Source organism: Brassica rapa, chromosome A07 (genome assembly GCF_000309985.2).
Source record: "Brassica rapa cultivar Chiifu-401-42 chromosome A07, CAAS_Brap_v3.01, whole genome shotgun sequence".
Classification (NCBI taxonomy): domain Eukaryota; kingdom Viridiplantae; phylum Streptophyta; class Magnoliopsida; order Brassicales; family Brassicaceae; genus Brassica; species Brassica rapa.
The window spans coordinates 11,502,013-11,516,903 of NC_024801.2; the positions used below are offsets into that span (position 1 = coordinate 11,502,013).

General features: G+C 34.1%; 2 protein-coding genes across 4 annotated transcripts; both read left to right on the forward strand.

Moving 5' to 3' along the window:
• The first annotated feature begins 1,866 nt into the window (after positions 1–1,866).
• On the forward strand, positions 1,867–5,489 carry LOC103829026. Its single transcript, XM_009104677.3, has 9 exons — positions 1,867–2,464; positions 2,675–2,914; positions 3,024–3,237; positions 3,321–3,430; positions 3,531–3,730; positions 3,970–4,073; positions 4,423–4,610; positions 4,702–4,901; positions 4,989–5,489. The coding sequence occupies exons 1-9, from the start codon at positions 2,212–2,214 to the stop codon at positions 5,226–5,228; spliced, it is 1,749 nt and encodes a 582-aa protein (XP_009102925.2). The 5' UTR covers positions 1,867–2,211; the 3' UTR covers positions 5,229–5,489.
• Positions 5,490–8,437: 2,948 nt separating this feature from the next.
• On the forward strand, positions 8,438–14,549 carry LOC103829027 (purine permease 3). 3 transcript variants are annotated; one of them, XM_009104679.3, is made up of 3 exons: positions 8,438–9,027; positions 9,121–9,862; positions 9,946–14,549. In XM_009104679.3, exons 2-3 carry the CDS (start codon positions 9,170–9,172, stop codon positions 10,300–10,302), a joined length of 1,050 nt encoding a protein of 349 aa, XP_009102927.1. In that variant the 5' UTR covers positions 8,438–9,027; positions 9,121–9,169; the 3' UTR covers positions 10,303–14,549. The 3 variants fall into 3 exon arrangements, with proteins under 3 accessions (XP_009102927.1, XP_033131617.1, XP_009102926.1); XM_033275726.1 differs by having other exon boundaries at positions 8,438–9,866; positions 9,914–14,549; XM_009104678.3 differs by having other exon boundaries at positions 8,438–9,862.
• Positions 14,550–14,891: the final 342 nt, after the last annotated feature.

Here is a 14,891-nt window from a genome sequence, read left to right on the forward strand (position 1 = left end):
AATAATTTAAAAACGAAAAATATATGTATATATAATATGATTTCATAAAAAAAGGAAAGTTCACAAAATAGAAATATTCCATTTAAAAGATATCTTTAAGTAACAAAAAATATATACTTTTGAAGTTATAAAATACTTTTTTATATCTTCATCTTCTGAGATGAAAAAATATATTTGTATATAATGTGATTTCATAAAAAAAAAGTTCACACAAATGATCTTGATATTAGAAAAAGAAATATTTTTTTTCTTTAAAAACATAATTTTGCACAATACAAATATATATTTTCAAAGTAACTGAATTTTTTATATATCTATATATTTTCTTAGATGATTACACAAAATAATTAAGTAACATAAACATATATAGGTTTAATTGAAAAAAATATTTTTTAATTATTATTATTGAATATTTTTTATGTTTTTTCATATATTTAGTTTACTATAATATCTTAAAATTACGGGAATATAATATGATTTATAAAATACAATCACATTTTTACTGCATATTTTAAGAGATATTGAAAAAACTAAAAATAAATTTTAGCAATAAACATATTAACAAATAAACATATTAGCAACTAATTCAACTTATATCTAAAATCATAGATGTAACTACAATAAGAATGTATAATTTATTAGCAACTAACCCAACTTATATATAAAATCATAGATGTAACTACAATAAGAATGTATAATTTATTTATTTTGTTTATATAATAATAATTTATTTATTTTTTTTATATAATAGTAATTTATTTATTTTGTTTATATAATAAAAATTTGTTTATTTTGTTTATTTTATAAATTTAAATTATATGATGACTTAAAACATATTAACAAATGATAAATAAAATATTAACTCACTCTTACAATTTAGATCTTTTGTAAAATTTATATATATGCATGAGACTTTAGAATATTATCATTATATTAATTTATGTAATTTGGAATCAGACATTTTAATTTATTTTTTATTTCATTCTAATCACAATATATCTTAAATTATACATAATTTTAATAAAATATACTTATGTATTTAAGACAATAACCAACCTAAAATGCAAATAAGAAAATTAATCAAAAATTAATATATTTACAAAAAATAAATATTATAGTTGAATTCAAATAAATAGACAGAATCTAATATGTCCAAATGACAATTAAATTGACTGTAAAAACAACAAAACCAATTAGATAAATATTTAATTAAAGTAATATGATACAATTAATATAAATTATACATACGAATTATAAATTAATTTAAAATTTAAAATAAATATCAATTAATTATTATATTATATTTATTTTATAAATATGGATGTCCGTGCATGAGCACGGGAAAATCACCTAGTTGTAAGTAAAAACTAAAACCAGCGTGCTTTAATTTTCGTAGATTTGTAAACTATATAAAAATGGACACATCACTAATCATCAAATAAATATTTTCACATAACTATATAAATTTACCAAAAACTAACAATGGTTTCATTCACATTCAGACAATTAATTACCTATTTTTACAAATTATCTTCATATTTTTGTTCTGACAATGTTTTAAATTTTGGGTTACAACATGGCTTATTATCTTAATACATTAATCAAAAAATAATTTTAAAGAATTTTCACACATTAAATTTTTTATAATGTATCATAAATGTATAATTTTAATTATTTTATGACTTAAAACCAACAGCGATTGCAAAATCATTAAACACTTTAGAATCGATTTATTATTAACCAATAAAATATACACTAAATTTTTTAAAATAATATTTTTCACAAACAAAATAAAAGTAGGAATTAATTAGATATTAACTACACATAGACATAATTAAAAGTATGAAATTGCCATTTTTGTTTGTTTTGTTTAACGCGGAATAATGAATTTCATTAAAGGGAGAGAGTATTTAGTTCTTCGTCAATTTTGACAGCATAATTATTTATTTGTTTGTGTGTATGGAAGAGTGACTTTTGGTGGCCTTTTGTGTGTTGCTGCTTCAGAGAGATTTCCCCAGTTTTTGTAAATTCGTGTGAAATATAAAAACCCCCATTCACAAACCCTAGATTCTCTCGTTTCCTCGTGATCCGTTCTGAGCTGAGTTTTGTAGATCAGATCGCAATTTAGGTGAACTTGAGCAAGCTTGAGCTCTCTTGAATCTGGAACATTGGAATTGATGGAATGATTTGAGGAGGAGGAGGAGGAGAGCGATGACTGGATTGGGCGTTCGATCCAGTAGCTATGGTTCCTTGGACAAGACGGGACTCAACGGCGTCGTTTTGCCTATCCAGACTTTGACTACTACTACGATACGCACCAAACCATCGAAGATGCATAAGGAGAGGGAGAGGGAAGGTGTTGTTCACTGGATCTGCAAATTCGCTGGCCGTAAGAAGGTTGGCATGCTGCTCCTCTTCTTGATCTCCGCCGTCGTCTTCCTTCGCGTCCTCTTCGTCGGCAAAGGTAACCGTCAGATCATCGTAATGATTCTTAATTGGAGTAAGTTTGATTCCTATTGGTTAGGTTCTGTTTAGGCTTCGAATTGAGGAGTCGTTGTTGTGTAGAGTGATGATCGTAATGCTGAGAATATATTATGACTGAGAAGCTTTATTTGAGCTGGAATCTACTACTACTTAAAGTTGTGAGAATATTCTATTTGGAATTGTTGTTCAGGTGAAGATGGTCAGGAAGTTCAAGTTCCTCCGAGTCTGCATTTCAATGGCAGTTCAGTTGTAAATCACTCCAGCATGTTTAATGAAGAGCAAAACATCAACATTCGCAATATTTCTTTTAATGTTGTATTTTCCCCTCCTCCTTTGCATTTTCTTGGCTATACGCTTCCTCAAGGCCATCCTTGTCACACTTTCACCTTGCCTCCCCCACCTGCCGACAGAAAAAGAACTGGACCTCGCCGTAAGATTTGATTTTTTTTTAATCTTTCTTCTCTGAGATTACTACAAGATTGTTGTTGTGATGATGCTGAAAAGATCGGAGATATGCTTCTGCTTGGTTTTGGTTTCAGCATGCCCGGTGTGTTACCTTCCTGTAGAAGAAGCTATCGCCTTGATGCCAAGTGCCCCCTCGTTTTCCCCTGTTCTTAAGAACTTAACGTACATATATGAAGAGCCACTAAACAGAGACACAGAGTTTGGAGGATCGGATTTTGGTGGTTATCCTACTTTGAAACATAGGAATGATTCTTTTGACATTAAAGAAACTATGAATCTACATTGTGGGTAAGCATCTTTGTGGTCTTTTTAATTCCCCTCGTCTGTTTTTTTTTTAAACAATCTCATCTTAGTATTTTTTTTTCCATCAGGTTTGTCAAAGGGCCACAACCTGGTCGAAATACAGGTTTTGACATGGATGAGGCTGATCTTCTTGAAATGAAGCAGTGCCGTGGGGTAGTTGTTGCTTCAGCTGTATTTGGTAGTGCTTCACGTTATACTTTATCTTATTTTGTAATTAATCGTTCTAGTCATGTTGCCAATTTTTATGTGTTTTTGATGAAGATTATTTCTCTTTTCAGACGCTTTTGATGATGTAAAAGCCCCACAAAATATCAGTAAATACTCGGAGGAAACAGTTTGCTTCTACATGTTTGTTGATGAAGAAACTGAATCAATTTTGAAGAGAGAACGAGGCCTTAACGACACCAAGAAAGTAGGGATATGGAGAGTTGTTGTTGTTCATAATCTCCCTTATTCCGATGGAAGGCGCAATGGAAAGGTAGATGCACATCTCTTCTCTTTCCTATGATGAAATTATGCATTCAGTTACCGAAATTAAAACATGAGTTTAGTGACATGCTGGATATTCCCCCTTGTGTTTACAATCTTTCACCAAATGTATTGCATTCACTCTGCTGTAGCAGCAGCCTTCTTGCTTTACTAGGCTTGACGTTGTTTACTGGAAAGGGGAAACATTATAAAGTCCACTTATATGCTGATACCTCGTTCTCTTTGTAGGTGCCAAAGCTTCTTGTTCATAGGATGTTTCCAAATGCTCGCTATTCTTTATGGATTGACGGAAAACTTGAGCTTGTCGTGGATCCATATCAAATTCTTGAAAGGTAAAGCCTATCATGGTTTGTCCTTTAAGATTAATCTCAGGATCTCTCTAGTGATTTGCTGTATTTAGTGGTTCCCATGTTGGGACCATCTTGAATTATGGTTGGCTATGCTGCTTCCTGCAGTTACTTACTAATAAACATTCTTCTAGTCATATTAGTGAATGCTTATGGTAAGAATCTGCTAGATACACCTCTATCTCAGATAAGTTGTCTTGAAGCAGCTAGCTCTTTGTGCTTTATGTTCCAGTAACTTAAAAATGTTCAACTGTTTCAAATAAGTTCATCCTTTTATTTAAAGACCTTAGGCTTGGTGGGCCGCAGCAATCTGAATGACCTCTGTTTTCATCAGGTTCTTGTGGAGGAAAAATGCTACGTTTGCGATCTCTAAGCATTATAGAAGATTTGATGTCTTCGTGGAGGCTGAGGCAAATAAAGCTGCTGGTAAATATGATAATGCCTCCATCGACTTTCAAGTGGATTTCTACAAGAATGAAGGGCTAACCCCTTATTCTGTTGCTAAGCTGCCAATCACAAGCGGTATGTCTCTTTTGCCTTACTCTTTCCAAAATCCATTTTACAGGATCAAACGTATGTTTTATACACAAAATATATTGTCTGGCTTATGCAGACGTTCCGGAGGGCTGTGTCATTTTAAGAGAGCATGTTCCCATTAGCAACCTATTCACTTGTCTTTGGTTCAACGAAGTAGACCGATTCACTTCTAGAGATCAGATCAGTTTCTCAACAGTAAGAGACAAGATTGCTGCGAAAACAAACTGGACAGTAAGCATGTTCCTTGACTGCGAGAGACGCAATTTTGTTATTCAGGTGAGTTTCTTCTTTTCATGGTGACTTAGCCTAAGCAAAAAATAGTAAAGAGAGAACCCTGACATTATATCAAACAATCTAATGCAGAGATATCATCGAGCAGAACAAGAGAGATTCGCAAGGCAAAAGCCTCCAGTGCCTAGTTTTTCTCCCCCACCGCCGTCACTGCCGACACCAGTTTTAATCAGCAGCGATTTGCCTAGAAAAGTCTCGAGTGGAAGAGCGGGTAGAACATCGCCGCCTAGGAGGCGGGGAAGAGACAGACGGTCCGGTGCAAGGGGTCACAGGAAAGCTAATTTGCCTGTAAGATTACCAGATTCAGCTTAAGACTGAAAGAGTCAAAGTCCCTTGCACAGAGGTTGGTTCTATATGGTCACTCTCATCACCAATTACACGTTCAAAATTTACCACACACAGTATGTTCTTTTTTGTTTTGTTTCTCTATTGATTCTTAAGGATTCAAAATCATTTTTTAATGTATATATATACACAGACTTTGGCTGAAACTATAAAAAAAGTGGAACGTAATGATCTTCCATCAGACGAATATTTCAGAGAATATTGAACAGCCAGTTTTTACATGTTGAATTGATGGATTTTGAAAGAGTGTTTTTTTCACTACGAGATGGAACTTGTAGGTCTTTATAGGGAGTCTTACCTCTCATCATCCAAAATTTTGTATTTTATAATTATAAATGTATTTAAATTTTAAGAAAAATATCTACTGTTTAGAGGTACGTCTATGCAAATTTTACTCACAACTTGTTTTTTTTTTTTGCAAAATTTAAAATTTACATTCAATTTTTTGAACAAGATATTAAATTATAAAGTTATTGTCATGTGCGTATCCATCAATTATCAGTTGTACTACACGAAAATATGGTCTTTCACTGCATTCATACCAGTCACTATGTCAATTCATTAGATTTAAATTTATTTCTTTATGGGCCCTAACTTTAGACTCTCTCATAAATCTGATCAGATTAAATGAATTTATCTTTACTTGGCCATGATTATATGTTTCTACTTTAAATAGAAACTAACTTGTAGGTGAATAATAATGACCTGTTTATTTGGGTGAACAATCTATTATCATGTGCACATGAAATACATGCGACACACGCTACAGAGTACAGAGAGTCAAAATCAGTACCGATATTTGTTTCAAGTCTGGAATAAAGTAAGCTTAGAATTCACATCAACTCACTTATACTCATCACAGAGTCGTGGAATGTTATCTACCTTAGACTCATCGTTGATTTGTATAAGTCACTTTTGATTTCGCTTATTGTGAACTAACACCACTAGTTTGATTATGGTCGATGGAATGATAGTTTATTCCTTGTTTGTCACGAAGAATAACAAGTGTAGATTCGAACTTCAAAGTAGACTAGTTAAAAGATGGTCTAGAACCAGTGTTTTAGTACACGTTGATTATGATCACAGCCTCACAGGGATAGTATGGCAGGGATTCTTCTTAGGTGCCATGAGGGTTGTATTCTGTGCGTCGTCTCTAACTTTCGTATATAATCACAATAAGAAGTCATTCTCTTACTGCTGTGAGTACCGTCACCTGGGTTCGAATCCCGGCCAGTGGGGAATTAACATTTTGGTATCGACAGGGACAGATGACCGACCCGTAAAAACACGTGACTAGTCTGGATCACTTCTGTGGGGCCAGGATACCTCTGTATAATTCAAAAAAAAAGAAGTCATTCTCTTATTCAATATCTTAAAAGCTCACAAATCACAAATCACAAATCACAAAATCATGTTATGCAACACAATATGCATCTCCATATATATATATAGAACTCATAATTTCCTAAACTCATTAGTTTTAACATAAATCAATATTTCCTAATCTTAATAGATTTCCATAACACACTAGGATTAGATAGCTTCCATCTCAAGCTACTTCAAGCTACTCCAACATTCTGGTGTTCTCATCAGTGTTCTTCTTCGGGTGACGGAAGTCCTGGCTGTCCTTTGTTTTCGAGAGAAGTTTCAGCCGGAGAAAGGTGTCTCTCTCTTTTCTCTATATGGGGATTTGTTTCTTACTTCCTACGACGAGTATAAATCCGGAAGCAAGTTCTCGATAAACCTCAGCCTCCGGAGACAGAATTGCCTCCTCTTCCAGTTAGTTTCTCTGTTGTTGCTTGAAAGTCGTTTACTTTTCTATTATGTGTGATAGTTTTCATCTTATTATTTCGGCAAGTGTAAAGGTAGACTTTGGCATATAATTAGCAGCAGGCTCGGTCCTGGAATTTGTAAAACAATTTCGACCGGAAGCTTTAAAAAACTAGACCAAAATAATTATAAGAAAAAAAGAAAAGAATGAAGTTGCTTGCTTCGAACCCATGATCAGAATTTTACACAGTACACACGTTTTTCTGGTTGAACTAATGAAGACTTTGCAAAATTAAAAGCCGATATTTTATTTATTTTTAAGAAAGCAGGAAGCTGGTGCTTCCTCCGTTTCTTTCCAGGGCTGGTACTGGCAAAATCGAATAAATTTTTACAAAGTGACGGTATGTTGTAAGTATTGTTCAGTGATAACTATTAGACATAAATTATTATAAGGCATATATATTTATCGGTTGTATGTAATGTTTTTCGTAATACAAAATCAATGTTAAAAGGGTGTAAATGTAAAATTCTTTGATAAAAAAACAATTAATACATAATAAGACTGTCCACGATGATTTCAGTATTCAAAAATCTTTAGAAACAAACATATGACATCAGTGGTCTTCTCTTCATCCTTCTTCAAATGTTGAATGTTTTCAACACTAAATAACTCATATCATCAAATTTCATTGTTCAACAAGTTCATTATGATTCAACTACAAATGTTTTATTCAACATTTTCATTGTAAATGGTCTAAGAAGTGATGACAAAGATATAATTCTAAGGTAGGGAAAGTCATACATATCATTAAAACAAATTGAATAAACGTTCAAAAATCTCTACACATCTATCATAATACAAAGATGACTTATTCTTAGGTCCACCCCCTAGGGTGAACCTCTAGGTTCACCAACCAATAAGATTGTTTTATTTTATATTCGATATCTTTTAAAAAAAGAAACAAAATATTGTCAAATTATATTATGTTTTTAAAATTAAAAGGTAAAAAAAATAGTAATAATTACAAAAAAATAATATTTTACGTCGTTAGCATAACATTAAACCCTAAATTCTAATCCCTAAACCCTTAATCCTAAACCCTAAACCCTTGGATAAACCCTAAACTCTAGGATAAATCCTAAACTCTAAATCAAAATCACTATATACTAAAACATTCAAGCGTTTAGAGTTTAGGGTTTTAGTGTTTTTTATTTAGAGTTTAGGATTTATCCAAGGGTTTAGGGTTTACCCAAGGGTTTAGGGTTTACCCAAGGGTTTAGGGTTTACCCAAGGGTTTAGGGTTTATCCAAGGGTTTAGGGTTTAGGGTTTAGGATTTAGGATTTAGGGATTAGGATTTAGGGTTTAGTGTTTTGTTGAAAACATTAAAAATATATATTTTTTTAATTCTTTTTTCTGTAACTATTATCTTTTTTTACTTTTTTATTTTAAAAACATAATATAATTTGAGAATATTTTGTTTCTTTTTTTAAAAGATATCGAATTTGAAATTTTGAAATTTTATTGGTTGGTGAACCTAGAGGTTCACCTTAGGGAGTGAACCCAAGAATGACTCAAGAATATTAACTTTTCAGACTTTTAATATCAGTCAGTTTGTATCTAAATCAAAGGATCTGCATTAATGTCAAAAAGCTAAGAAATCAAAGATAAATCTTCCAATTATAGAACGAATATTCTGATTTTATTAATGTTCTTCCACTATATTAGGAGAGAGAGACTTATTTCAAGTTGTAAAAATATGTAGATAAAATCATGATATTAATTAGTATGAATAGTAACAGCTCCACGAGATAATTACAATGTTTTTTTCTTTGACTAACTAATTCCAACGTTTTTTATTTGATACATAACATAACTGATAACAAGATTTGTGGAGATAAAACAGGAAAAACCATCGCTAGGTCAAACAAAAAAACAAAGATCATACAAATCTAAGAAACAAAGATCATAACATAATCATTTTGAGAGAAAAGACAGTAAGTAGCTTCTGTTTGTTTGTATGTCTGTTTGTTTGTTTTATAACTAACGTAACTCCTACAACACCAACCCTAAGGTTTCATTGCTCACAGAAATCAAAACCATCTATCTCGTTTTGAAAATTCAATCGAGGAGACAAGAATGGCGAGGGCTCTTGTGATCATAAACTGCATCATTCTGGCCATAGGAAACTGTGGAGGTCCTCTGATCATGCGTCTCTACTTCAACAATGGTGGCCACAGGATTTGGTTCTCCACTTTTCTTGAAACCGCTGGCTTTCCGATCATATTCATTCCTCTTTTCTTCTCTTACCTTAACCGGCGCAGAAGCAACAACAATGAAGGGGAGAATACACGGTTCTTTCTCATTAAACCACGTCTCCTTATGGCTGCGATTCTGATAGGGATCCTCTCAGGGTTCGATAACTACTTATACGCATACGGCATAGCTTATCTCCCGGTTTCAACAGCTGCTCTCATCATTGCTTCACAGTTGGCTTTCATAGCTATCTTCTCGTATTTCATGGTCAGCCATAAGTTTACTCCTTTTACCATCAATGCTGTTGTGTTGTTGACTGTTGGAGCTGCTGTATTGGGCATGCATACGGAAACTGATAAGCCGGTTCATGAGACTCACAAGCAGTACATGGTTGGGTTCTTGGTGACTGTAGCAGCCGCTGTTATGTATGCATTTCTATTGCCGTTAGTGGAACTTGCTTACCAGAAAGCTAAACAACCCATGAGCTATACGCTTGTGCTTGAGGTTCAGATGATTTTGTGCTTCCTTGCTTCTTTAGTCAGCCTCGTTGGTATGCTCATCGCTGGTGATTTTAAGGTATGTTACTCTTTGAAACAGATCAGATGTTTTTTTGACTCATGTCCTGAGTCCTTCACCCTTTTTTTTTTAATTATTTGCAGGCTTTACCAAACGAAGCAAGAGAGTTCAAGCTTGGAGAGGCAATGTTCTATGTGGTGGCTGTACTTTCAGCCATAATATGGCAAGGGTTCTTCTTAGGAGCCATTGGTTTGATCTTCTGTGCATCGTCTCTTGTCTCTGGTATAATGATATCAGTTCTTCTGCCAATCACAGAGGTTTTAGCTGTTATTTTCTACCATGAGAAGTTCCAAAAAGAAAAGGGTCTTTCTCTTGCTCTGTCCCTTTGGGGTTTTGTCTCTTATTTTTATGGTGAGATCAAAGCCGACAAGGATAAAAGAATACAAGAGGAGGCACAACTGAATTCTTTGCCTAGAAGAACGAGAATTACTGAGTGTTAAAACTTAAACACATGAGCTTAGAAAGACATCATAAAGGTTTTATTACTTCATTTCATCCCTGTTACACTGTTATTAGATTAGAGGATATTAAACAGCTTGGAACTATATGCCAAACACACAACTCTAAGAAGCTTTTTTTTTACCTTTTATACTACTCAAATGAATTTGTGACAGAAAAATTGCAAAGTTAGTCTTGTGTTGTCTTCTGCTGGTTGCTTTTAGCTTTCATCTATCTTGATGGAGGTTTCATCACATTAACTTGTTCAACAATAACGCCACATCACCATTGTGGATAAATCGCGTAATTCGAGGACCAGTCCCACCTGTAAGTTCAGCTAGTAGAGCTTCTGGTAAAGCCTGTTTGGTTCATTTGTATGATTCTTCATTATCACCAGTAAGAGGAGATAACACTCGGTTGAAACACAATGCAAAGGAAAAATCTTAAGACAACCACACCCAAATATTTTTAGCTTTTTCTAACCACATATCTTTCACTCATACTGCTTCCCCTAGAGATTCTAGTTATTTGATTGAAACTTGAATACATCAAAAACAAGCCTATTTATACCAATACATACATGCTTTACATACTTCTTTCCTGTTTATTCTTTCTAGCAAGGCCTAGAAAATCCATCAATAACATATAAGGATAATTCCTCTACGTTATAATAAACACAAAGCAGATTCAAAATGCATGTACGCACCACCAGTTTCCTTCAGCAGGACTATTCAATTCAGTGTTGATTTTCTTCCTTTGCTAACTCTTTCAGTATAGCACGCTGACGTTCGCTTAGTTCACTAGAAAATACAGAAAAAAATAATACACAGCATCATAAAATGCCAGAAATCCCACATCAACAACAACACAATAAGAGAACTCAAACACATCCACATGCCACCAGACATCAGAAGCTGAGAAAATCAACATTAACTTTTAGAATAAGACCTAGAGGAGAAACAATTAATGATTAGACGCCAAGTAACATGCATCAAAAGAAACAAAACAAACTCCCAGCGAAATTATTTGAAAAGCCTCTACTTTTAGAGCAACCATAAGTATCTTTTGTCTGTTCTGGACAACAGCAAAAATTTTAGCATAGCATAATCAGCTTGAACTCCAAAATATAAGAAATCTTACATATGAAGAGTGTTAACACGGAATAGCACTTGCTGATCTCCATGATACAAAATATCCTTGTTTGTATAGTCCTGATCTTAAACAGTACCAAACAAAAAGAAGGTGCAACATATAGACTGATCATAGTTAAATGTACCTTTGCCTCTTAAGACAAGAAGTTCGCCAGGCTGAGCTCACTCTGGTATCTGCAACAATAAAAATTCACCTCTAGTATCTCCAAAGGCTTGAGATCTAAACCATCCCTCTCAGTGAGGATAAAACAAACTTGGAAGTTGGAACTCAGTTGCAAGTTGTAGATACCAAAATTGTAGAGATCCATACACAAAATATATTATAGATCTCACTGGGTAGGAATCTTACTTCTATCTCTGTCTTACCTGATGGTGTTGACACCACAACTTTGCCTCCCAAAATGGCCTGTCAAATAAGTTTTTCAAGACATGTAAAGTATGTCTTAAGGGATATATATTAGAAACAACGTGAACAATAAGACATGAAATGATGCACCATATTGGAATAATTTAGGTAGTGTAAAAAGCAATTTGCAACGAAAGCTTAAACCTCTAAGGCAGTATGGCTGAGTGGCAAAAATATAGCAGTAGCATGCACTTGAGTTTATCACTGGGTGCCATCAGATGAGTTGGAACATATATTCTACATTATCTAGTTAGTTAAAGGACAAGTGAGTCACATAATGATAAAGATGCTAACATTATTATACTTGGTAAACTAATTGGTGAACACCACTCAATAATTTTCAGATAGACGGCAGAAAACTTTTATCTAGTCTATGACTCTATGTCCTCTAGAGGTTTTACTGTGTCATAGGGCGGTGCCTATAATATGTTAATGCGGAGCTTTTATCAACTGGCAGTTATATAAGACTTTTGACCATATAGTGCCACTATGCAGGAAAAGTATAAGTTTAGAAGGTACCACTACTCTGCTTATAGTCCAAGATTCAGGAATCACCAGTGTGTTTACTTGTGTAAAGCTAATATTAGCATCCCCATAAATTTCTTGAGCCATCTCTGGAGAATGTCGAATCATTAGAAACCTGTGAGAGAAGAAGATTAGATACTTATCGTCAAAGGAAATGCAATATGCTGTAAGACCATAGATGAGGCAAGAATGATGATAGAAATATAAGACTACTTATGGATCTTACAAGATAGCTCTGATAGCGTAAACAATCTATTCGCTACATGTAATAAGTCTTGATTATATAGTGACAACCGGGCAAACACAATAGGGTATCCATCACATTTAAATTAGTGAACAATGGAATATTATTTTTAGAATGAACACATTTAAAGTCAATATGACATAATATGACTTTGACGCTTGCAGCAACTTTCTTTTTCTGAAGACTAAATTGATCATCTTAAGATAAGATGCATATTGGTAGATCAGTGTCAAGGCTGGGTTTGATTCAAAACTTATCTAACGTCTCAAGAAAGTACAAAGTTTAAAATTTGAAGAAGATACTGATGCATTTACAAACCTTAAATTTGATATACAAGTCCCCCGAGGTTTGACTTTTTCTTAATCTTGCATGACCAACACCTTGGATTACGACCATAGCTTCAGACCCCACCCCTGTGGTCAAGTAATTGAAAAGAAATAAGCAAGACAGAATCATGTTATCTAGAACCAAAGTCACTATCTTGTCCAGCAAACTCATGTAAAATGATACTCGAAAATCACAGTTCTAAATTTTCTTTGAATATCAAGTGCAGACAAAAGACAGTTGACGAGAAAGTGCACTATAGCCAAGCATAATCTTAAGAAGAAGGAAAAGAAAAGGCGAGCTATACAGCAAGTGTAACCAATATATAAATTGGGATAAATCCAAACCACACAAATCCTCAGCGAAAGCAACGTAACAATGTCAATGATATATTACCATCATTTCATAGCATGCCTGGCATATTTAAGAACCAAAATCAAGTTAAAGATAAACAAAAGCATGAAATTTACAGAAAACCCCTCAGGGATCACAACTGCAGCCGTATTTGTGGCTTCCACAACACCGGATCCTCTACAAGACATGCAGTGCTCCTGAAGAGATAGACATTATATATATGTCAATTAAGTGAGTCATTCCTCCTCTTTAAGTTGGCTTTGATGGAACCAGCATATTTTTAAAGACTAGAAGCCGTAAATGTAACACGAGAGGCACAAAACTGTACATTAACATCAACTGATGAGAGCCATTACCAGAAGACTCTCTTCTTTTCGAGTATAGCTTTGAATGTAACACTCGATAAACAAGAGAGTCTTCTGAGACCCTGCAAAGTGTCAACAAACTCCCTAAGTGTCCAGCTACACCACTATATCCCTCAGCAAATCAGAAAATAAGATAACTTTCCGGAACGCCTCCACTTTTGCACAATACATTTAGGTTCTGTTAAATCAACAATAACATAATGAGATTAAACAAGTCTTGTCGATTACCTTGTCGCAGTCCGAACAGGGAGGCAAACGTTATGATTCAAATCAGACAAGGAGAGGTTTTTGGTTTTATTACTTTATAGGTAAACCCTACGCAAATGCCTAGGCAGAGAGAGAGAGAGAGAGAGAGAGAGAGAGAGAGAGAGAGAGAGAGAGAGAGAGAGAGAGAGAGAGAGAGAGAGAGAGAGAGAGAGAGAGAGAGAGAGAGAGAGAGAGAGAGAGAGAGAGAGAGAGAGAGAGAGAGAGAGAGAGAGAGAGAGAGATATTCTTTTTTTTTTCTTTTCTTTTTTGCTTTTTTCACAGTTCGTCTAAACTCTCTTTCTCTTTCTCTGTGAGAAGATCCGAAATTGGCCACTAAAAAAACATTATGGTATACATGGCAATGTGCTATAGCTCCATGTATTATGAAACGATACTAGAAATATTATTCGGTTTGGTTGTGTAACATGTAAACTTATTTCCCCCAAGACTTGAATATTTTAGATGTTAAATTAGACAATGCAAGTTATAAATCAATCGATTATGAACCATCTATATTAACAAGTCGGACATGAGACGAATTTAAGGTTTTGTAACAAATAACAAAGTTATTATAAACGCATAAGCTAATCATATAGTTTCATGAAAATCACTTATCACTGGAAGAAAATAAAAACATATGAAGAGGATTAAGCGAGTGAAGGCGCGGCTTTACAAGGAGAAGATACTCTTGACGTGGTCTGGGAAAACATCTATTGTGTGCATAGATTTGCTATCAAATCCACAGTGTCTAATCTCACCATAAGTTCCTTTGAGCAAGGCTTCTCTAGTGCTGTTTCTCCTCGGATGGAAATACAGAACATAAAATGATTCACGAAAACTAGATAGTGCAAAAACAAGCTCACCAGCATCAGTAACACCCATTTAAGTTATACGATCTCTCCATTCGCTCTTACAAGGTACATGAAGAAAGCTTTCATGTGTCCAGCTGTGTCCATCTTTTCAAAATATAGAGATT